The sequence below is a fragment of the Melanostigma gelatinosum genome (genome assembly GCF_949748355.1).
Source record: "Melanostigma gelatinosum genome assembly, chromosome: 21".
NCBI classification, from domain to species: domain Eukaryota; kingdom Metazoa; phylum Chordata; class Actinopteri; order Perciformes; family Zoarcidae; genus Melanostigma; species Melanostigma gelatinosum.
Window position 1 is genome coordinate 6,900,470 of NC_136654.1, and position 25,390 is coordinate 6,925,859.

Consider the following 25,390-nt stretch of genomic DNA (forward strand, 5'->3'; position numbering starts at 1 on the left):
TGCAATTAAATAATGATAATTTTCACTTGGTTTTCTCTTTCCCTGCTGACTGACTCATAAATCCAGGCTGACTCATATAGGTGGATAGGTATGTAGCCTTTCTGTTGTGGTTAGTTTATGATGTTCCTGTCTGGGATGCATACTCAACAGACATTTGCAACCATCTCATTTGACAACATGCAGCAATATGAGTTGTAAAAGGAGAGTTTAAGAGCATGGCATATTTGTGATGGTTGGTCTTTGAGATGGTGCTTTAATCAAGGAAGGGAAACGGGGAACTATGTGAGAAACTCTCACAAGACCACGATTCACGATAGTGTTCAGGATGAACACAGGAAAGCATTTGCCACCAGTCATTAATGTACACTACTGTGATTCTAGAGTCAAACTGTGTGTTAGAAAGGCCCAGGATCTAAAGGAAGCCACTGAGCTAAACTACACTCAGAAGAGGCATTTTTCTCCTATGGCCTGGTTTCAGCATGTGACCGAAAACATAACTCTGTCTTTCATTCTCACTGGGATAAAGAACTCAATTATTTACCAATCTTAAAAAAAAACAACCCAATATTCTTGAAATAGAGAAACTTGAATCCTGCATCAATGGCACAGCTTTGCTTTCTCACACTAAATTAGCCCTAAAGACATAATTGAAATGATTGTCATTGTAGGACACGATGTACAGTTCATAAGGATTAGTTGTGACATGTAATCAGAGACCTGCCTCCTTTCCAATGGCCAGATTTGAAATATTCAATATGTGAGACAAAAAAAACCCCACTTGTCAGGACCTCCTTAGTCTGTGTCTTAATCCCCGTCCACAGCCCCCTTGCTATCTGCTTGGCGGGGGCTGGTGAAGGAGAGTCCCATCTCAGTGGAGGGTTAAAGATGTAAGCCTCTTACTCCATGAGGCTGGAAAACATGGTTTTCAGGAAATGCGCCAGATCAACACCCGAAGGAGCAGCTAAATATAGAAGTGCACGTGCGATTAGCTGAGGGTGAATCCTGAATGAACACCACAGACTTGGCTTCACGGAGTCAATACCACTTACTGTAAAGAAGGAATTACTCAAACACGTTGCCAGCTAAGATACTAAATTGCTTGAGATGCATTAGCTTGTGCCACACACACTGCAAATGAATTGCCCATATCTTTTTAAAACAAATTTAATTGGAGAATTTAATTGCAGAATTTGTACTGTGTTTAGCAAATTTAAACAATTTATAGAAATTTAACAATAAGCTCAATTAAAAAAAAAAAAGATGCAGTAAAGCTGACTATGGAAGGAGGCTTTTACGTATATATTTGTAGATTTATCTGACTCATCCCTGTTAAATATTTCCAGTCATGCCGTTCACTGTCAGCTTCCACAAAGTGCAGACATCCAAACAAAAATAGAAGTGTGCACGAGTGACTTAGGAGTCACACAGTTGGTGTTAGACCTTCCTACTGTAGATATGCAATGTGCATTGTAGTTAGTTTAAACAAAGATGTTTGCCCTTGTAAGTTATTGTGTCATGATATGCAAGTTTTTCTTTGAAGGAAAGATCTTTCAAAATTGGAATTTTTGTTGGTATTAATAGATGCACAGAAGACAATAATTTAATTTTAAAAAAAAAAGTATAATTGCATGAAATGGATTTTTACAAGACTATTCATACAGTGTATTTGTTCTATAATGACTCCACAGTAAATTTGGTTAACAGGCGTAGCAGCTGTAACTACCAGGACTAGAGCAGGATACAAGGAGTGAGCTGACTTTAAAAGGCATCTGGCACAGTCTGAAGAAATGTCCCCCTTTTGCAAGGACAGAGATGTGATAGATCTGGAAGAACCGCAATGAGTAGCAGCAAGACAAACAAAGACAGAGTCACTTGTACTGAAAGCATATTGCTGTATTTTCAGATGTAAGATACATTTGTAGTTACTCAGTGTCTCACTGGAGCACAGGTTCAAACACACAGATACAGACGGGGTGTCTAACCCCCAACGACACTTCGCCAACAGGCCAGTTTTGGACTTCTTGTGCGACGGTCTTCACACTACAAAAGGACGGCAGCAGCAGGAAAGGATGAGCAAACTGCATTTCGCTTCATTACTTGCAAACTATAAACATTTAAAAAGTTTGTTCTTTTGTATTCACATGAACATTCATATACTTTTAAAAATGGACAAATTGCCACTCATTCAAACGAAAGCTTCAACATATGGCGCAAAATGGCAACACTCAAATTCAGCACTGATACCCACAAACATGAACCACATTAATTCATCATGTACAGCAAATCAACGTGGGGGGTGGGGGGGGGGGAATTATTCAGGACTTAGAACTCAGCGGACCTGGAACTTCACTGCGTTCATCTTAGTTTCAACATCAAAAAACATCTCACCAAATCAACTTCACACATTTCATCTTTAACCTCATGGCCTGGTTCATGTTCTTTAAGGGCCGCAGAGACAGCTATACAGTTAATTTGGCAGACTGCGCTAAACCACAGCACATAAAAGACTGAATGTACATTCGGGAATTCAAATGTTTCAGCTCAACATGAACATGAACACGCCACGGCCGACATAAAAACACCTTTAAATGAAGCTCACATTGGCTTCGACAGTTGATCCTTCATATTACCGGACACGTTAACAGACTTAGCACACCGTAATACAAATCCGTAATTACAAAAACGAACAGAAAATTCTCGTTCACATGTTGAATTTGGATTAACTGCATTAATAAATAAAAAATAGATGATCATATATGAATTTGTAGGACGGACATTGTTCTGTTTTCCACCTCTAACAGTTTGCAGGTCAAGATGTTCTGTGTTAATATATGTTTGTGTGCATGAATATGCACCTACGAGTCTATGCCTGTATGGATCTACATGGGTACTGCGTGTAGAGTATTAGGAGGCCATGGCGTCCTGGAAGCCCCACACTTCTAGCAGTGCAACCTGGAAGCTCTCATTACACAAGGGCGGGTTGTCAAAGGTGGCGCACCGGCCAGCGCGCCCGTGGTTGAGCTCAGAGTCGATGTAGAGAGCGTTGCCGTCGCCTCCTCCTGAGCAGACACAAGAGCAGACAGTTTGTAGACGAGATACTAAAGTCTGTATTTCTGCAAATGGTTTTCAAAATTCCACCCTGAGATTCTCCTTCTTTCACGGTACCTTGTAAAATCAAATCGTAGTTTTAAATGGGATGAAAGGTTAACAATGAAATCCCATGTGAAACGTGATCCCATGCGTGTCGAAAAACTAAAATACCACATTAAAAAAAAGTGACCAGAAATGCCAAACACACAACAATAACAGAATAAAACAATGCACTCACCCACTATGATGGAGTCAAAGTTACCAGCCATGAACATGGAAGTGTTCTTTGAGTTCAGGTTGAAGTGGCGGGCGGAGAGGAAGGGCGAGAGGCCTCCAGCAGGCTTCTCTGGCTGCTGTAAGCCATTGTTGTCCGAGTTCTGCCCCTCAGGAGAGGCTGTGTCTTCCTGAGTCTTGTTGGAGGAGGCTAACTCAGGGTGGCGGATCACCACCCACTCAAAACGCTCCATATCTGGCTTCAGCTAACAAGGGAAACAGCCAGTCATCACCAAATACACACATTGAATAAAGTAGTGCAGCACATGTATGAATAGAAACGAGATCACGATCTCAATGAGACCACATCTGACAGACATCAGTCCTTGCCGACGATCTCCATTTTCACCTGGTGTCAGTGACGGCCAGATCAGATACTACTGGATCAGGTTACGGGAGTTTCCGATCTGTGTGTGCTTAGTGAGATGACGGTGTTTTTTTTGGCTCAGACGGCCCACGGCTGTGCGTCAACACAGCTATACCCTGTAAATAATTCATACAGAAGGCATTAGAGAGCCAGTCTGTTCTGCTACTTCCAGCCCAGGTGTTAGAACCCGAAGCTCAAAGCAGAAAAGCTTCAAGAGCATGATGTGCGCCTGTTTTTGCGGCCATGGCAAAGCCAGTATGGTGAGTTGTGACCGACTAGGCCGGCTTTCCCAAATGGGAGCCTGTCATGCCAAGTGGGGCCAGTGACACTGAAATCTGGAACATGTGAAAACAGCGTGGATGGTGCCCTCTGGTGGCGGTATGCTCAAAATGAAATCATTCTCCCTTCAATTGATCCCCAATAAGACTTCACAAAGTGAATCTAAATTTAAAAAAAAAATACAGATAGTAAGTCTAGAGAGTAACAATGTACTCACCCTGAAGACAAAGCACTCCCCTGTGCCAAAGAAGCTCAATTTGTTGCCTCCTCTTTTCCGCTCCTCCCAATCTGTGGACAGGAAGGCTCCACATACCTAAAAGGTAAAACAAACAACAAAAAAACCACACAATATGCATCAGTGGGTTTACCTCTTTGCTCATCTACAACGGCATCATTCTCGAAAATAGTAGTTCACACGAGTGGAAGATTGCTTTCTGCAAGCTGCCAATGTTCGTGCTGAGATCTGTTTGGAGCACCATAATCCAATCATATGGCACCTTTTGATCATGACCTCTGACATCTATTCAGAGAGTCCATATATTTGAGAAATATTGAATTGCATTATTTCAGGATGCATCCTTAATTCCCTCCAACATGATGGGAATCATGAGAGAGCGTTGCTTACATCGCCATCTGTGGTCCGGATGAGGAGCAGAGTGGGTTCGTAGCCTTCACAATGAGAGTAGAATCTGGTGGAAAATGGAAGAGTTGAATTCATTGCAATGAACTTCATAGACATCTAATACTGAGTCTATGGATTAAACTATCGGTTGGTAGATAAACAAAGGCACACTTTCCAGCAATTTTGGCGATAAATCAAATTCAAAGACTCAGGATTAATATATTGAGGTGAGCACTACCTGGTCAGGCTGCAACCGTGGGTGGAGGTGGTGAAGAGGAGCTGTGGTTGACACAGGGCAAAGCGCTCAGGGATCCACGACCAGATGTCCCGCATCTCCTTGGCACTGACGATCTCTGAGGAGAAGGTGTCGGGGTTAAGTGCCAGCTGCACGTTCCGCCTGGAGACGCCCACAAACACAAGACACGGGAAGAGATGGAGAGGCACAGAATGTGAGGCAGATCGCACAGATGGCGATGCATAAACCTGAAAGTAAATGAGCGTTATTCGAAAGAAATATAGATGGATCTGGAGAATAGCATCGAGAAGAAAACCCACCTAGGAGGACTGTGAAATAACCAAGGCAGTAAACACAGGAGTGAAGCGCGGATGAGACAGAAGATGGTGGATGGAAAGACATGGCAGAAAGCAAACGAAGAGGAAACAAGAACACAATGTGAGGCAAGGATGCAAGAGCAACTTGAAGCATTCCCCAGAGCATGCTAGACACTTTTTATCAATGTCAGTTTAAAATGATGTAAAACTAGCAGAGATTAACTATCAAAAGACATAATGCTACGTACTTAATGACATAACATATTATAGTCGTGTGTCAGTAAAGGTGGGCCAAGTAAAGCCAAAAAGAAGCAGCCTACTATCTAAATAAAAAGGCAACAGAATGCTCACAATTCACCACGTAAAAATGGGATTATTGACAATACCGCTTCTGTTTGACAGTGATGCCTTTCTGCTGCAGGGACTTTTCATTTGTGAGCTGCAGCAGGGTGATCTCCTTACGGCTAAACATGCGGATGGAGAAGGCCTTCTCCAGCAGCTTCTCTGGCGTGACGGTGGAGGCGATGCCCTTGACGAAAGCTTGAATGTCCTCCTTAACCTTGCTTGAATCCTGCTGCTGGCTGCCCGGGCCTCCCTGGGCCTCTGCTTTGTGCTTGCGATAGAACTTGAGCAAGGCTATAGCCACACGGAAGAGAACTTTGTAGCCCTCCACTAGGTAGATGTCCAGGACCCTGACCATGTGGCTGAAAGGCAGGTCGCCCAACACCCAGCGCTGCCAGTCGGAGTAGACTTCCAGCACGTCCTGGGCTGTGGCCACGATCATTTTGTGGGCGGCTGTGCAGTACTTGTTGGCCAGGTCACCAAAAGTCATGTAGCTAGACTCATAGGCCAGGAAAGTCTGGTCCAGCAGTCGCTTGCCTGGCTCGTTGCAGGACAGCATGCGGCTGACAAGCTCAAAACACTGAGCCTCGTCGACGCTGAAGTGCAGGAGCAGTGAAGTAACCGCCGGTAGTGACGGGCAGTGGGAGATATCTGGAAACTGTCCGGCCACGCAGTTGATGATCTGATGGGCCGAGGCTACTGCCTCTGCCTTCAGGCAGTACCGCGGCAGAGGACTTCCATCCACGAACTCTGGAAATGGGATGTGGGCGGAGGGCTTCTTAGTGGCTGCATTTCCCATAATGTCACGATATACTTCTGCATCTGGGGTAACCGTGCGACAGGGAATGGCTTTGATGAGCTGCTGGTAGACTTGTGCTCGTAGTTTGTGGTTTTTGGCCCAGTAACCCTGCCGAGCCATCTGTTTGAACTCTTTCAGGTCCTGACAGTCTACCTTGGTGGGCCCGCTGCTCTTGGCCAGATCCCCCATCTGGTTCCAGTCCACAAAGCTGCCATAGTCTTCCTCAGCCATGGTGATGGAAGCTTGCTGGTCTGCCTCAGTGGGAAGAGAGGAGGGACGCTCCGGGGTGTTGCTAACCTTCTGTCCTCCACGCAGCTGCCTATGTTTCTTAACTGTCCATGATGGTTACTGGAAGACACAAGTGAGAAAATAAGAGCTTAAAAATCAGTCACTTTCAGCAGCACAAAAAAAAAAAAAAAAAAAAACTTCCACCCTCAGCAGTATCAAATTCAGAAATATAAACATGTTCCAAATTCTCTTTGACGTACAAAACCCTACAAGTCCTTGGTGGATTCCTACAAGTCCAACTGTTCATATACTTTGCTACCATAAGAGGTGATTTGCAGCAAGTTATAAAGGGTGCATTGCAAAATGACCACAGTAAATCTGTACTGTGAAACAACATTAGCAATTTTCACTAATCAGATGTACTGTATGCTGTTAAGATCTGCAAATGGAAAAGAGCATGTACTGAACAGCATGCATGTCATCTGAAAAACAAATCAAGTAAACTCCTCACTTGAATGGAATGCAGTGCAAGGCTAACTTAGTGATGCCATATGACAGCCACAAAACAACTTCACATGTCCTGTGATGCACAAATTTGTCGTGGACAGATTCAATTGGCCGGGCAAAGTTTGATATTAAAACTGGGATCTCTGGTGGTGAGAGAAATAAAGACTTTGTGTATGCTGTAAAAGTTGACTGGCAATATATTTAGAAATCGACAGTCGTACAATAAGATCATTTCCGCTTACCCACAAGATACTGTCGTACCTCATCAAACCATGTCACACTTGTTTTTCCAACAAGTCACATGGAGACACATGTCCAAAGATCACTTGCAAGATACTAAAAATGTCATAAAATCATCAGATCATTTCACGTCACTTTCCAACAAGTCACATGGAGGTGCATACCGACACGATACTGAATGCAAACCTGGAAGCATTCATGGTGACTCTGTAGAGAGCTCAACGCTCCACTCTGAGGGTATGTGAACCCCAATGTTGGCGTTTTACCTTTAGCACAGGTTGTACTTTGTCAAAAGGTAGACTGAAAATATATTCTCAGAATCAGACAATACCAATATATAGTCTCATCTCATAATGTCTACAAGAGGATAACATTCAGGCAATTCAAGATACCCAACAACCTCAGGCTCCTGCTGTCCTCATCCTGGGAACAGGTTAGCCTACTGACATAATGCCTACAGGTAGGTACATTACAGGATGCACACTTAAAGAGAAATGACAACGAGTCTAACTCTATCTTGCACTGAATGAGCACTGACAGCTCCCATCAACGTGTGTTCATGCAGTTTGCTCAAATCCTTTACAAAATCTGTTTTCATACGTCTGATGCTATAAGTTACATATCCAAAGATGACGTATCGATTATCAAATTTAGCTAAATACACAAGGTGATGTTCCTGAATGGAGAAAGAAGCTGGAGCGTGCACATTCAACTGCACCTCTGCAGAACTGGACAGACGTGGTTAGGTAACGTTGCTGTGGGCGAATCACGGATTCTTTTTTTGTATCTCGGTGGGGAAGCAAGTGCAGATACAAAGACATTAGCACAGCAGTGGGTAACGTTACAGTGTCTGTGACACCTTATATTACAGTAGCTGCAGGTACAGCTGTGTCATCACACGGTGGAATGACAGCTGCAAGTGCACGCAAAGCTGCCGTAGCTGTATTTGTATTTATTTACGTTAGCTAGCCAGCAGAGGTGATAGTAGCCTGTGCACACGAGTCACAGGGTATTTAACATTACCGCCCCGAGTAAATCCGATACACCCTTTTCCATTCAAACTTGCCAAGTTAGCATTCCTAGCGTTAGCTAGCCGCAAGCTGCCCCTGTCAGTGCATGCAAGGAGCTAACGGAACCTTAAACAGACACAAAAAGCTAGCAGTAAGACAACACCACACGAAGCCATGCAAGATCTCCCAAAACGACCACACAAAAACATGTTAGCTAACGTTAACTAGCATGAATGGTACCAACCACTGGTTAATGTGGTCCGCAGCCTGTCTTCTGTCTTGGAGTTTGTTGATGTGGGGAGATTTCCGCTTGAATTTGTGTGAAAGCGATGCATTTAAAACTCAAAGCCCGGCAATAGGAACAAGACTTACCACGACCGAAGACTGGCAAGCAAACGGTAGCCGACTGACGTTATCCTTACCTGGATGTGAGATGTCTTGAGACGTGAAGCACTATTCATATGAAGTTGCCTCGAGCATGCGCAGTGCCGTCAACCTCTTTCTGCGTCTGTGAGCGTGCAGCTGCAGTGAGGGGCTCAGGTGGGCTGGTTAAATATACTGTTTACTGCCACTTCTATGTACACTCTGGTTAATTCACAAGAACTTCTCTTGTGAATAAAAAAAACAACCACAACAACAAATTCGCACAATGTAGTCCTTATGTGCTATATATATATATATATATATATCAACTATAGGCCTACTTATACACCACTCATATTGCACACACACGTTTTCACACACTTCCATATACCGGAGTGTTATATGAATACCACAAACCACCAATAGTATGATAATGTCCTATTGTGTGCGCCAAATGCCTCATCTTTACATCTAGAGGCCAATTTACACTGCTGTGATGAAGAGGTAGTAGTAGTAGTAGTAGTAGTAGTAGTGTATTATAAAGCCATCACACACAATACAATAAATAAAGCCTATATACAATCTAGTATACAATATGACTGAAAAGGCATATTCAATTTTATCAGGATGGCAGAAAAAAAATCCCAGTGTGTGATTTTTCTTGTTTACTTGCAGACGTGCTCTGTCAAATAAGTGATGGCAGGAGACAGGACAGGAAGTACCCTAGCAAGGGCAACAAACCCTGCCTTTGTACTCAACGCAACCATCAAAACACAACCGCCCAACACATGACAGTTATTACCGATAATTCAATTGTGGAACCATCATTGTTGCTAGGCCCTGCCTTGTCCCTCTCAAACACAGCTGATGTTTTTAATTTCCTCATTTACTGTGACCTTCTTAGTACTGCGTAATAGAAAAATAAGAATGTGCCTTATATGCTGATGTGTGATACAGAGTAAGCAAACTTTCAGTTTTAGCAAAAGATTTAGCAGCATTTGGCTGGAAGCTGGAGTTACTTTCCCACCCAAAATAATACAAGAGAAATTCATCCACATCTCAGCATCCATCAGACAAAAGTAGAGACTTCTTCATGCTATTGGTTGAGGCTTGTCTTGAAGATGCACAAGTTCATCATATCTCAGACCACTTTAAACAGCTTGTGTTGATCAATTTGGCACCGAAGTGGGTTAGAAAGACGAGAGCTGCAGCCATGTCACATGATCAGGATAATCTGCAGGAACACCATAACATTCACATTTCATTTGTCTCCACACATCAAACGATAAATCATGTATAGCGACACAAAATGCATGTGTTTTATATGAAATTGATGTGTGCATGCACTTGTTGGTGTATTTGTGAGTGAGTATGAGGGAAATTGAGTAACAAAATCGTGGAATCAGGAAATAATACGAGTGAGTGTGAGGGATTGTCCGCGAGTGTGTGAGAGAGAAAGAGAGAGGGAGAGCGAGGGAGAGAGAGGGAGAGAGAGCTTATGGAGGTAAAGAGATAAGAGCTTATGGAGGTTTATGCTCATCAAATCCTGCCGCTCCCTGCGTGACATCACTGCAGTAACCCCTCCCCGTCCTACTATCTCTCATGGACATGCTAGTGCACACATGCACAGTGGCATAGATGTGCACATGAGTTGTTTATACCCACTCTCTGCATACATATTATGTGAATAACACATAAGACAACACAAGACCAGGATCTGAAACACTACTTTCATATCAGAACTAGCCTGCCAGACCTGACAAATCCTGTTAGATTAGATTAAGAATTAGACCAGATAGTCCAGTGGTATCCTGTAAACACGCACTATAAGAACAGGCTTTTACTCCAAACTACTTAATTAAGATGGTAAACATGCAATGACGATTGATAATTGAATCGTCCTCACACAGAAAGACTAATGTGTGCAGGCAAAGTGAGGGTTCAATTCTACTGTCTCCCAGCAATTGTCCTTGTTTTTTGCAGCTATAAAGTATAAATACAGGTTTATCCACTAACAACTGGATGGATACAAATGTTGCTAATCCATAAATCATTTAAATTAGTCAAAACAAAATTATTTACAGTAAAACATTTTCAAATGTGAGGACTTGCTTACTTTTCTTTGCTCTCATCATTTCAAATTGATTGAGTATCTTTTTTTTTTTTTACAGTTTGTCAGAGAAATAAGCAAATATTTGATGGGAGTGGCATTTGTCAGAGTAATTGATTAGTTTATTTAGAAAAACATAATCAAGAGACTGTGACACTGTGATCTGCAGTCCTCCTAATTACTGTTGCATGTTCATTTCCATGATCACCCTTCACAGAAGTCAAATTCGAATAGATCACAAATAGCAATTTTGTTTCTGTCATTTTTTCGGATTTGTAATTTAGTTTTTGTAGAGTTTATTTGCTTTGATTCCCAGTTGGATCTTTATTCAGCGGAAAACATTTTTGGTTAAGCTGTATTTCCGTTTCTGATTTACCTTCCAGTACAGATTGTCAGCAAGACCACCTTGGCATCATGGCGCCCTCCTCAGGTACCTGGGAGACTCTGCTCTGTGGTCAATCTGTGGCGCGTTTCCACTTGTCATCAAAAGGGCAAGTTGTGCGTGATACAATAAACCAGCATTGAGGCTTAAAATAAAAGCAGTTGAGTCTCAGGAAAACACACTTGTGAGACCCTTTGATAACGTATGGTTTCTCTTTCACACTTTGTCATTCTAGCACTGACAATCACTTTTAAACCTCCAAAGAAATAACTTGCTGTCTGATTGAATCATTTGACAACTGCCTTGCAACACAGAAAGTCAGACTTACATCTTAACTTTAACTTTAATTGTTATCTATAAAGTGTCCAGTGGGTATTTTCTTGGGTCTATTGTTACTGCCATTACATTTGTACTGTCTTTTGTCTGTGTTGTGTCATTTAGGGCCAGAGGTTTGCACCATTGGAGCTATTTAAATGAGCTCCCTGCTTGAGTATCAATTCACAAGCAAGGCTTAAGTCTAGCCAGCGCGACTGAAAGAAACTGTGTCACCCAATAGCGTGGGCTCCATTGTATCCGTGAAAGGCCGAAGCAGCACTCTGGCTATTCTTTTCTTTGAAGGCGAGTCAGGTTACCATGACAACTGCAGGATGCCTACCCATAGCCCCTGAGCCAGAGAAAAGGCACGGCCAGAGAAGGAGGGAAAGAAAGCGAAGAGACAAAAAAGGAGGCAAGATACTTTCCAGCCCAGACTATATTAGCTATATTTAGCTCGTGTGTTTTGAAAACAGGCCTGATGGTCTCCAGTGGGTTGGGACGGAGACCCAAGGAGGTGAGGATGTGTGTTTCTGTGTGTGGTTGTCCGTGTGCTGGTTTGTCTTGTAAGCTGAGCCCGTTGAAGCATGTTGAACTTACTGGAATTTGCAATGTCCTCGTTTTGACAGTGAGGTCCAGTATCCTGTCAACAGAGGGCCATGCATGTTGCACTGCGGCCACGCAGGTAAGGCTCAGCGACGTGAGATCAGAGGCCAGCATGTGGTTCAAATGTGCAGTAGAAAGAAAGCGATGCACCGCGCCTCATCCATGCCTCTGCATGCCCCTGCAGTGTGCGCTGAGCTTTTGCTTTACTGATTTTAGCTGGCAAAAAGCAAAAAAAAATGCAAAGGCCAACAGGTCGCTGACTAAGCCCAGCCCAATGAGTAATTGATTATAGTTGTAATCTTCCCTTTTTACGTGAAGCTGGACATCACTTGCAGTAGATCTCCAACTATCACAAAGTATTCTGCTTTTTTGATGATCTCAGCTCTGATCCTTTTCCGTTCTGTAAATGCCCTCAACCAAAAGTGATGAGTGCCCTGACAGCTTTGATGAAATGCAGCATGAAAGAATGAAATGGAAATAATTGGTTTGGATCTGAATCTGGAGCTTTATAGGCACTATAGGATCGCACATGGACGAAAGCTCGGGTACGCCGTGTTCATTCGGGTACGGGTTGGTGGGTTTATTGCTCTCTCTGCCCCAGTTAAACCGACGCTGGGAGCCCACGTGAGCAGCCAGCAGATACGCGCCCATGATGGCACGTCACGCTTCAGATATTTGTTTTGACACACCAGGGTCCTCACGTGAAGCCATGGAACAATTTAGCGCGCCACATTCTCAAGGCATTTGGCGAAAGGCAAAGTCAGGCTGTACGTTTTTTATTGCATGAGATCCGCTCTTAAAATCAAACATGTGAAGTCAAAGGGAGATTTAACTAGTGGGTAATTACACAATGTATTAAAGGCAAAATATGATGCATAAGACTGGGTATGTACAAAGATTGTAGCTCAACACATTTATGAAAACAGAAAATAGAATTTCATTAAAAAACATGTTGAGTCAGCTGTAAGTTGCAGCTTTAGTTAAAAGTAATGCACACATTTTCTTACATTGTTTTTTGCTTGAAACTTTAAGCTTCTGCCACGACAAGGTATACGTACGAACGCAAACTTGACCAAAGCACCTTAAATATTGACAGTATAATGAAAAATATTGAAACAAAATACAACTTGTGTCTAAATTGTGTTGTGCTTGTTTGTATGCGGTTTGCTGCAGCATTTCAAGAGCTTCCTCTGTGTATTGTGCCCTCTAGTGGTTGCCTGGTGCTCTGCCTGTGCCTGTCTGTGTTCACCCTGCTGCTACAAAGCCTCTGGGTGCCCCTTGAGATGACCAGGGATGAACCTGCTGGGAGGTCACCCGAGGAACAAGGTAAGCCATTGTTTGCATCATTTGAGTAATTTCTGATGTTTTACTTTTTGTTGCATTTGTTTGTTTTTGGAAGTTTCTTAATTCAAAAGGAACTTCATTTAACTTCTGAATAACATAAAAACAACGCAGAAAATCTGCCAAGTCACCCTCCAGCAACCATCAAACCATTACACAGACATCATTATAAAACATTATATGAGTATATATATATATACTCATATAATGATTTATATATATGTCAAAATACATGGATAAAACACAACACATCAAATAATATAAAAATATATAAGAAATAATATACTACGCCACTATATTACTAATTATTTTAGGAAAAGGCTTCAATAGGATGATATTAATGACATACAACTGAATTGTTTCATTAAAATGCCAGATTTATTCTATGAAAAATAAATATGTTGGCTCTGATATAAAGGAAGTTTATAGATTATTATCATTTCATTAAAACATATTATTGCGTTTTGAAAACACATAATAAGGGCCTTTGTGCTGCATACATTTGTCTCCATGAGATCTTACAATGTGCAGAAACAACTTATTAATACAATTATAATATTAGAAACATATTTTCTAATATGGATATGACAAGTAAGTAAGGCTTGCACACACATACCCATTCATACATAATTATGTTAGCTGTACATTTACGAGTTTTTAAATGATTTGGTCATATAGTTATCTCACACAACTGGCATTAAGTTGTTACAGGATCCCACCTCTTCCCTCCCATTCATCTTTCATTGCGTCTGTGCCCAAAGGGCCCCTGGGCATGTGCATAGTGATATGCTGACCGTCAGCTGAGCAAACAGTGATGAAGTGACGTCACCAGTCTGGTGGATTTTTACTGTGTACCATCCCCAAGGAGATCCTTATTCTGACCTCAAAGCAACCCGAACACTACCAGCAACCCCTCCAATAAAACACTCAATATTCCTGATTCACAGGCAGCATGACTCTTTTGACAGTCCTCCCTGCCGCATACAGGTGATTCCAGTCGAGACAATCCTTGATATGCCATCTCAAATAGCTCATTTTAAGCCCCTCCAGCAGGTTATGGTCTATACAGTGACTGTAGCTCTGAAACCACAAAGCAATGTGAGATGACCACAAAGCTCCAGCAACGCTCAGAAATATTTTGTCAGAAATTATGACATCTTTATCCGCCATATAAATAGTCGCTCAGGAAACGGCACCTCTATAAATATGACTACATGCCATTACCCCCCCCCCCCCCCCACATGCAACATAGAAAATACAATGCCATAATTTTCTGCTTCGTTTGCAGCAGATCAGGTTAAGAAAATATAATTACATAACCCTGCTGTTTCATGAGACACAGAACAAGATTTGCCATGACATAATACAAAGTATTACCACTTAAACATCATGGTAGGGGGTAGAATGTGATACTGTGTACGTAGATGACATACCATGTTGTATGCTCTTTATGTCACAGGTCAGCGTGGTCTTGGCTTTCGTAGGCTGGCGCTCCGCTTGGAGGCTTTGAGTACTCGGGTGCAGAGGCTGAGCAGAGAGAGCGGTCAGGTCACCCAGCTGACCAAAGATGATCTCAGTCTGTTGCTGCAAAGGTATCTGTATAGTTTGAACACATAGAAACAACAGAATATAACTTATTGTGTTTGTTCAGGCAGTGTGGCTACACTTGGGTTTATTTTCCAGCTTTAGACAGGATCAGCAAGGCTTAGCCCGCCTGGTGGAGAGGGAGCTGAAGAGAGTGTCTCAGAGGCTTGACCAGCTCAGCCGTCATCCACACCCTCGCCATCAGTCTCACACTGCAACACATGACCTCAGACCACACGCAGGTAAAGCCCAGACCGTCATCACAGTTAATCTCCCTTAAATGATGTAAATTATTATATTCTCTGGGGTTTTTTGGGGCGGGGATTTTGGAGTTTTCTATGTTTCTCTTATAGTGTGGATTTGTCATGTCATGCGGGTACTTACCTGAAAACAGAATTTGATTTCAGCAGATATGGAGGATCTGTGGGGTTTAGATTCGACTTACTGGGGCCCCAAAGTGGGATTTAGACCGAAAACACGTGCATTCGGCTATGACATACAAACCTTTCCGAGTTTAGCTTTGATTTTACAATACTAGAAGCAGTTCATTGTCCAAGACAAAACAGAGATTTTAGGGTTTGTTCCAGTTATAATAAATACACTCTCCCCTCCCAACATGTTGCCAGCCTCAATAACTGCTCTGTGGTTGACTGCAGTGGTAGTGCGATACTCTGAGCCAAATGCATGGTTCGTAGCCTCAATGGAGGTTAACCACACAGTGAAATTAACAAGCTGTGATAATGGAGGGTGTGAATAGGGGGGTTAAAGGGCAGTTGGTGCAGGTGGTTATGGGGAATGAAGTCCTTGAATAGAAGTTTAACAAGCCCCTCAGAGCCAGAGCCGATCAACTGGCCGTGGGGAGGAAAAAAAGTTGACATTTACACTACGACCCTCATGAGAGGTGTCAGGTGAGAGTCGGGTTATGCACCCGAGTTGGCACGCGAGGGGTCGTGTGTGTGTGTGTGTGTGTGTGTGTGTGTGTGTATATGAGTGGCTACACGCTCTCCTCCCTTCCTGAAAAAGGGAATTCATAAAACTTGGGCCACACACACACCACGCTGTCTATATGCGAGGGTACACACATGCAGTATGTGCACACATACCACCCGCAAACACACAAACAACACACTTCCCAATCACCAGCCTGTTCGGCCCTCTCACATTACCTCACACCCATAAAATACGACTGAATTACCCAGGAGTCCTTTCACCAACTTGTCTACTCATATTCTTGTTTTTGCAGAAGGGGCACTTTTTTTGCTGCGCTCCGACAGCATATCACTGTTTTTAGGCTTCCACACCTTCACTTTGGGTTTTCTTATCTTTTTTTCTCTCTTTTCTGTTTTACTATGTTGTTTTACATCGCTAAGGACTGCGTATTTTGGCAAGAATTTGCATTGTAAAAGGACATGTTTGGTAGGCAGGTGGGTCAGGTGTGTGTCAGTGTGTGTGTGTGTTCATTCCAGATGATTGACATTGGCTAGAGATGGTGTGGGGGGGGGGGGGCTTACTGGAAAGGGCCTCTGAGAACACACGACCTCTACTCTAATGCCTCTTACACGCATGGCAGCACCATACATCGTGCTGATGGCTGCCATTCATTGTGAACATTTCAGTTGAGAGGTTGTATATCAGAGTTATTGTCCACTAAAGCAAGGATTGTGGTATAATGATGCATTCAAAATGACCACATAAAGAGAAACTGTGCGACGGCTAATATCTCACCCACAGGGCCCAACGAGAAGTGCGAGGTGCCAATGGATCGTGCGTATCCGGTATGTGCGGAGAAAGTGGAGGTGAGAAAGTGGAAATATATGTGGTAGCATGAACCTAATGACACTGTGTGCGCAATGTTATGGTTGCATTGAAGTGCTTACCTCGACTTAAAGTTTTATGTTTCGTGTTTAGTTCACGGTATATGAGCAGATTATAGAAACACCGTTTTAAAATAATGGGCATTAGGATACAGCATGTATATGTTGTATGTTATTTACACTGTACATCACCAGAAATGTGGTTCGTTATTTTGTCTGATTTAACATCCGTCTCTCTGGCAGTTCCTGCGGGCTCGTTGGCAGTCAGACCCCTGTTATGCCTTTTATGGGGTGGATGGTACCACCTGCTCCATATTGACATACCTTAGCCAAATAGAGGACTTTTGTCCCTTTCGTCTTGGAAGAAACCACTCTGCACTGCCATGGCACCAGAAACCTCGCTCTTACACAGAGAAGGTACGAACACAACAGGCTAATGCCATTGAGTGTCACTATAAAATGTTCAGCTCATGATCTACTCTAATTTCTATTGCACTGCCTCCTTGTTTAACACTGTGATTTTACACAGGCTGAGATACGTGCAACTCTGAGCCCACTGTATGAGGTCATCAGCAACAGCAGCGGTCCTGCCGTGAACTTCATCCGGTCCAGAGTGGAAAGGATGTCCGAGCGGTGGATACAGGCTGCTCTGAGGATGAGGCAAAGCAGCAACAAGACAGTCTCGGCCCAGATGAGGGTATAAACACCAAGACTTTACATTTAGAGGTGTTCAAAAACATGCCTGCATGACCATAATGTTTATGTAAAGGGTTTTTAGTGTACCGATTTTTAATATGACCAAAAATCTAGTTTTCAATTTACACTTATTCTAAACTCACTTCCATTATGAACTGTTGTCTCTACTAAACTGCCATGTTGGCAACTATTAAAGATGGATTCAAGACTTCATAACCTCCCATCCTCTAGGTGCTGCTTTATCCTGGGGCCCTGGCTGGCAGTGTTGGCCAGCGTTTTGAGGCCCTGGTGGACAGAGGGGGTCCTCTCGGGGAGCTGGTCCAGTGGGCCGACCTCAGCGCCTGTCTGACAATCCTGGGCCACGACTTAACCTTCAGCACCTCACAGCAACTGCTCCACAGGTTACTTTCACCTGACACAAAATATTATGTACACTTTGAAAGTACTGACTACATATATGAAAAAAAAGAGGATTTTAATAGTTAATTGATTTGTAGAGAGTCAAAAGATCAATGCTGAAGAATTAGCAGTGTGACGTGTGTTTATTGTGACTGGTCCAGCCTGATAGGTGCTGCGCCAGGCCGAGGCAGTTGTCCAATCCAGAGGCCCCTGACCTTTGACCTCATCTACACGGACTACCACGGCCTTGCTCACCTTCATGGCGCCATGGGGCTGGCTTTCCTGCATTACCAGTACAACCACAATTTTCTAAATACATAATTATGTCTCTAGTATATCGATAAATCGGTTTCATATTCTCTTCATTTTACATTTACACAGTTTTAGAATTTTTGCAATGACGGGTAGATAAAAAGATTTAACAACCCTGACATTCACCTAATGGTTATTATAAATGAAATAGCCACATCCTTGTACGCCTTCAAATAAAAGACAAATATGACCAAAAGTTACACATTAAAGTGTTACATTAGCAGACAAACCATGTGCATAAATACAAGAAACATTTTGTTATTAACCTTTTTTTTTTGTAGGTGTCGCTTCAGAATCCTGGACTCTTTTGGCACTGAACCAGCCTTTAACTTGGGGAGCTATGCGCGTCGTCATGGATATAAAACACTGTGGGGCAGCTGGGGACTGCAGCCTCTGCAGTACATGACCATGTTCCGTAAGTCTGTGTGTATGTATTTGTGTGTGTGTGCACACACGTTTGTAATCATGCAAACACGGTATGATGGCAGCTCAGCACAGTACATTGATTCAGAAATGCACTACCTACTACTCAACTCACATCTCCAGACATATATATATATATTACTTGCTGCCGCAGCACTGATCCTTCACATGCACATCTCTAATTGTCTTCCCAGGGAGAGGATTAATAGCTAAGGTTAAATAAACTCGGTGCCCAGACAGAGCTTTCATTCCAACACCTCTCTATGTCATCTTTCCCACCCTGCCGGGAGATGGAGACAAGCTGGCCGCACTGGGCCGAGAGCCACTCTCCATGGCTCGGCCTGAAACCCTGTTTATTTGTCCTGCTGAGGGGGAGACAGCGATTGATGTAAGCTGATGGTTGGGAAAGCTGCAGAAAGAGAGAAACAAAGTCACAGGAAGTGGGGAGAAAAAGAAGAAGCTTGAGAAAAGAGCGGGCGGGTGTTTATGCTTCTGTTTTGAAAAGGGGAAGAGGAGGACAGACGACTGAAGGATACGAAACAGACAAGCAGACGAAGCGCAACTGTAAACAGGCATCAAGAGCTCTGAAACCAAGAAACGATTCATTCCTTCACAGCTTCCCGTCAAACCTCCACATGTTGCATGACCTTGATCATGTTGAATGTCTTTGCTAATCTGATAGCTGATCCTAGACAGCTGTTATAGACATGTGGGGGAAAAAATGGAGATGAAGGAAAATTGTGCTGCTGTGAATGAGAGAAGATTTGGCAAAAGTCTTTTAAACAAGTATACCTTGAGACAGGAGAGAATCTCTCACACACACACACACACACACACACACACCTTCTTTAGTGTGTCGGAGGCCTGGCCGGGTGGCAGCTGCCTATCTAAACAACCAGAGGTTAACCTCTCATTTTCTTTAACAGCTGATTTATACCGCTCAGCATGTTTTTCCTCTCGCACATCATTTTAACATCAACCGTTACTCACCTGTAATATTTCTGCGCTGTGTCGTCAGTAACTCATGTCCAAGAGTAACATTTGATTTGAGGTGCTCTGTGATCTGCCCTAGCTCATACTCCTGATAACTCCTTCCTGGGCTTTGTGAGTGAGGAGGCAGCGAGGGAGGAGGTGAGGGAGGAAGAGCTGGAGCCGGACCGCTACAGGAAAGACAGCATAGCAGTCATTTACGGCAAACAAGACTATATGTGGCAGGTAAAATGACCAAGAGAGAAACGTATATGTATGTCGAAAACATGTCAAGAAACCCGTTTTACAGGACAGTGAAGATTTCATAAAAGACAGCTTAGTGCTTTTGCTCATGCTGGTCTTAAGATACTCTGTGTCCTGTATGTTTCTGTATGTGTGTGCTTATATGCCAGGGTAAATCTGAGTATGTGGAGGTGATCAGTGAAGAGATGGAGACCCACGCTACAGTCTACCAGCCTCCAGGACTCGCCTCTAATCTGCCCGGCTTCATCAGAAACCACGGCCTGCTGACTCAGGAACAATTCCTACGACTTCTACGCAGAGCCAAAGTCAGATAAGAGCCAGAGAATCTTTTAAGTGCATCTAATGTTTCTTAAGTCGATTCGTGACACAATCACATCGGACTGAATTGTGGCCCCATATGGGTCACTGACCTTACTCGTTTATCCTGCCTGCCTTGTTTATATTCTTTGACAGATCCTCATTAAGATACAAAATGACACGTCTTCCCTTTCAGGTGTTTGTAGGTCTCGGGTTCCCCTATGAGGGACCAGCACCCATTGAGGCAATAGCCCTGGGCTGTGTCTTCCTGCAGCCACGCTTTCACCCACCACACTCATCAGACAACAATGATTTCTACAAAGGGAAGCCCACCACAAGACAGGTCGATAACACTGCAAACTTAACCAATAATGACAGTTTGAATGGAATCAATTCTTAGATCTAAAGACATTGAATAACTTTGGATGACAGATCTCCTCCCAGCACCCGTATGCTGAGGAATTCATCGGAAAACCTCACGTGTGGACCGTAGATGTGACCAACAAGACTGATGTACGGGAGGCAGCCAGAGCCATTCTACGCACAGAGGTATACTGTGTATGTGTGTATGTATAGACACACGTTATAATCCTATACATTTCTGTTTCAGTACTGCTGAATAAATGCATGCGTATGTTTTTGGCAGGTGAAGCCTTTCACTCCCCGAGAGTTCACTTGTGAGGGAATGCTGGAGAGGGTTCGTGGCTATATCGCTCACCAGGTACAGAGACGTAGCCATAGACCTGCTGCAGTATTTTTGGTGCTCCCTCTACCCAATTAGACTCCTGGTGTGACATAATCGTAATCTCTAAAATGGATGAATTTCAAGAGACATTTTTTTGTGATTTATTTACAGGCTTTTCCACCCGTTCTTTAGACAAAACAGGAACCATTCAGTTGTTTTTTTGGTTCAAACGCTCCCTTTTGTCAACTTTCTTTCTCTTAAATCCCTCCAGAATTTTTGTAGCACATCTGTCCCTACTTGGCCACCAGAAAGTGCTCTAAGGGTGCACCTGGGTCCCCTGGGTCAGTCATGCGTAAGTGTGTGTCGGCGGTCCTCCCTCGTGTGTGAGCCAGCTCTGTTTCACCACCTAAACAGTCCTGCTGCGTTCGCCAGGTGAGAAACCAGCAGCTACACACTGTACAGTTATTGGGAGGGTGAACGGCAGTTTTACAAGTTCAGAGTTGTGAAATTACCAATGAAAGGGCCTTTATATTGTCTGTGAACTTATACTGTATAATACATGCCGTTTTCACACTTTCATTTCCCATTTTGTAGACTCAGTATCGGCTGCTCCAGCATGGGAAAGGAAGTCAACCACCTGTTTCCTTCCTACAGCCCTTGGGGCCGACTTTGTGGCCTTCAACAGGAGCCTCTGCTGTTCAGTTGCGCCGGCTCCGACCCCTCTCACCGCAGACTGTGTCCCTGCAGAGCTCACCTACCTGGACAAGTGGCGCTGTGCCCTGACTGCCTCTAAACTACTCAGGAAATAGCGGGAGGGGAAGAGGAAAAAGGTAATGTGATAAAGACCGCACCAAAGAGCCATTTGCAATACGAACTGTACAAGTGAAGAATAGTTGTTGACCAAAGAGAGCCAGCTATCCCGCCAATGCTACTGAAAGCTTCGTGGTCTTGTTTGTGGATCTCAAGCCGAGGTTAAAAGATAGTAGATCGATCTGGATTTTATTTTTAGAGTTGGAAAGCAACCATTTTCAGTGTCCCGGAAATCTGAATCATCGCAGACGAGCGTCACTGGCGTTCATTATGTTGTGTCAAGTGGGTAAAGTTCACTTACTGTATGTGATAATTCAAATATGGCAGGGTGCGCCCGCTTTCTAGATTTGTCCATCCCATTGTTATGGACAAGAATTTTGTTTACGGCAGTCATTACTCAGGAACCAAAAAAATGAATGATTGTCATTTCACAAGTGTTTGAGGACGATGAATTCAAGGCCTGGTGGCTCGTGGTGCACAATAAAACCCTTCTTGTTTTTGTAGCTTTCCCATGATCCCTTAAGCAAACAGTCTTGAAGTATGAAGGCAAGACACACTTTCAGGGATGTGTTTAGGTGTATTTAAATGGATATAAATGTGAAGTGGCACTTGTGAATCTGAAGCCATTTAATTCTCTTCTCCTGCTCCAGATTAAAGACAGCCCAGTGTACTTTGACGGTATGCTGAATAAGTGTCTGATCATTCATTTGCTTACAGTAATGTATCACACTGGTCAGCGTTGCATGGGATTACCACTCATGTAACCCCTCAATGCTTCGCTGGCTGCAAATATTAGCCTGGGCCTCGGAGGAGAGCGGGTGACAGCCTAAGTGATGAGGCTCATTATCCGAGTGAATCATGGATAACCTCTGGATGCCTTTGGGAGGTCACAGCCATATCACCATGATTATACTGTCATATAAACCATTGGTTCCCAACCATCTTTGACTTAGGAAACCCCCCCTCCCCCCTCAGCTCTGTTTAAATCCATGCCCCCCCACCAGCATAGGCAGAACCTGATTGTTTGTCTTTCAAACACATATTCTGCATCATTAGGACCAGGGAAAAAGTCACTGAAGGCAGGATTAAATATGTTTTCTCAAGTTATTTTACTAGAAATGATGATTTTGATCATAACAGATGACTCAGTTCGCCAGTTGCGCCAGTATTATTCCTTGACTGCCACATAACCTACAGATATTTATTAAAGCCTCCCCCCAAGAACAAAACTGGAAACTTAACATACAGTAGACAGAGTGATTTGGCTGCGTGACACACGCAAAGGGAGGTTTTAAGCTTTAACGTTTCCATTTTATAAACCTCAAATAGTCACACAGGCTTCTCCCATCATCCCTTCCTGCAAAACAGCTTGTGAAAGAAACAAATGACAATAAGTAAAGGCTAAACTACAGCCCACTGTAAGTGATGGGGTGCTGGAGTTACACGGCGCAGCTGTTTGCAAAGATGGATCCAACAATGGCGACACGTTGCTATGTTGAACCGGGTCAATGTGAGGTTTTTCTTGGAAAGGACGCACTCACGAATGTTAATTGGCAGAGCAAGAGACCTTTTCCGCCCCGATACACTTCATGTGACCAGAACATATTGCGACTCAGGGATTAGACTGCTCAGGGCAGCGACGACAGGACTGGTTGACAACGCGATTGACCGGTAAATGCATGTGAAACGGTGCACGAAAACAACATTTGTGATGACTGTGGTGGACTCCAGTGAATTCAGTTGGACCTGTCAAATGTGACATTTGTTTAATTAGCCGAGCGGTCCAAAGATGATGGAAATTAACTTGTGTTTATGTCAAAACGTTGTTTGGATTAAAGGAAAATAAAAGTTGCTTTTGACTCGGATGGAAGTCTCTGAAGCAAATTTTTGGAAAGTGATGTGTAATTTCTGGATGAGTCATGCTAAATATCAGTTACATGTGTTATGGCATATAAAAGCTGTCTCTCACCTCTCTGGGGGCTGATAGCAGAGGGTTCAAACTGAGGGTTTAAAAACAGCACCAAGGAGATATGGAGCAAACGCGTCGATGCGGACAGACTAAGGTTGCATTGTTCCACGCGGCTGCTAATGACATCATATTGAATGAGACTATTTGTCAGAACCCCATTTGACAGATAGATTGATAGACATAGTTCTTAACATATTGTAATTTCAGCTAAATGAAAGAATTCACAGCCACTTGGCTCACTTAGTCACAGTAGTGCTTGAGCTGAACGTTAACTCTAGCATGGAAACATGCTCACAACCACAATGCTGACAAGTATAATGTTTACAATGTTCACCATCTTCATTTAGTACGTTAGCATGCTAACATTTAGAAGCACAAAGTGCAGCTGCAGTGGATGAGAATTAAACCAGTATGTTGACCTGGGATTTCGGTTCATCCCAAGGGGGACATGAATGTCTGCACAAAAGTTCATCGTAATCCCTCCGACAGTTGTTCAGTTATTTCAGTCTGGACCAAAGTGATGGACCAAGTGCCAGATGGACATTGCCATCCATGGAGCCATGCCACCGGCAGGGTTAAACATACTGTACTGTACTTGCATGTGCCTGCTGCATGCCACCTCACCACGTTGAAATAACGATTAGACGGTTAGAAAATAAGGGATGATTGATGGAGGAGAAAAACAATCGAAACCCTTGAGAAACCAAGAGAGGAAACATGAACCTGTGTCAGGGTCAGCCAGACATCGTGTAGCGTTCAAGCTCCAGCAGAGGTTCAATAATGTTTGTCTGAGTGCTTTTTAAAATTACATGAGAGACAGGAACTCCTTTGGCCACATCGTGACTCTTTCTCTGCTGCCTTTTAACTGTGGAATGTGGTGGCAAACCAAATTTCACTGCCAAGAAAAATGAGCAATCTTTCACGGAAGAAAGCAATACACGAGAGTTTCACTTAAAATCAAACTTTCAACCCGTGTCATGTCTGTCATTTTATATGAAAGATAAAGGTTTATTCAAAGAAAAATCATGCTATCGAGAAAGGAGATCGCCGTTTACATGTCTTTTCAGACTTCATTGCTATTTCACGTGTTGTTTTAAAAAAAAAGCACAAAAATCGTTCACATTTAGTCCAAATGATTGCCCTTTGTCAGGTTCAACTTCAAGTTACATAGTAGAGGAATAGTACAGACATAACTCATCTGTGTCTGCTTCTCATGAGGGATACTGGAAAATGAAGTAACCACCAACATTCGTAGTTATTGCTGTATTTTATTTTCACAACTGTTCACTATCAATCACACTGTTCTACTATCAATCTACTTCAGATCGAGGGACTCCCCCCTTTTCTCATTTTATTTGGTCTCCTGCCCGCTTTTTTTCTTTCTGAGAGGCTTTTCTTCACATGCCTTTTACTCTTACTCATGTCTCCCCTCTCTTCCTGCATCTTTATCCATGCTATGATGAGTTCACAGCAAAAAGTATGTTATCAAATATTGGCGACAAGAATAAGGGATAATCTGGTATTAACAATTCCTTTCGCCAATGCCTGATGTGATGTAAAATATAAGGGACGTATTAGTTTAGTTCTCTGCATATCGTTGGATAAAACAGCAAATGTAACTGAAAGGGGCCAAATGTTTTTTTAATACATTCTTTTTATAGTCCACAGTCTGTAGGAACCTCTTTGCCTCTCCAGCTTTGTTGATTTGCAACAGCAGGTTGTTCCCTAAAGGGGGCAGTGTGGTC

General features: G+C 43.1%; 2 protein-coding genes across 2 annotated transcripts; one reads left to right on the forward strand and one right to left on the reverse strand.

Moving 5' to 3' along the window:
* Positions 1–1,947: 1,947 nt before the first annotated feature.
* On the reverse strand, positions 1,948–8,779 carry tbc1d24 (TBC1 domain family, member 24). The gene is made up of 7 exons (XM_079293363.1): positions 8,732–8,779; positions 5,570–6,672; positions 4,870–5,028; positions 4,635–4,698; positions 4,227–4,322; positions 3,329–3,569; positions 1,948–3,059 (listed from the first exon to the last, which is right to left on the reverse strand). Exons 2-7 carry the CDS (start codon positions 6,553–6,555, stop codon positions 2,905–2,907), a joined length of 1,701 nt encoding a protein of 566 aa, XP_079149489.1. The 5' UTR covers positions 6,556–6,672; positions 8,732–8,779; the 3' UTR covers positions 1,948–2,904.
* A 3,181-nt stretch (positions 8,780–11,960) lies between these two features.
* LOC306795500 (alpha-1,6-mannosylglycoprotein 6-beta-N-acetylglucosaminyltransferase B-like) lies at positions 11,961–21,659 on the forward strand (the record flags this gene model as incomplete). The annotated part of the gene is made up of 18 exons (XM_079294034.1): positions 11,961–11,993; positions 12,106–12,161; positions 13,293–13,408; positions 14,883–15,015; positions 15,107–15,249; positions 16,739–16,803; positions 17,065–17,238; positions 17,351–17,518; positions 17,749–17,918; positions 18,078–18,209; positions 18,510–18,643; positions 19,724–19,866; positions 20,034–20,189; positions 20,378–20,524; positions 20,614–20,730; positions 20,828–20,902; positions 21,138–21,298; positions 21,461–21,659. The coding sequence occupies exons 2-18, from the start codon at positions 12,136–12,138 to the stop codon at positions 21,657–21,659; spliced, it is 2,259 nt and encodes a 752-aa protein (XP_079150160.1). The 5' UTR covers positions 11,961–11,993; positions 12,106–12,135.
* Positions 21,660–25,390: the final 3,731 nt, after the last annotated feature.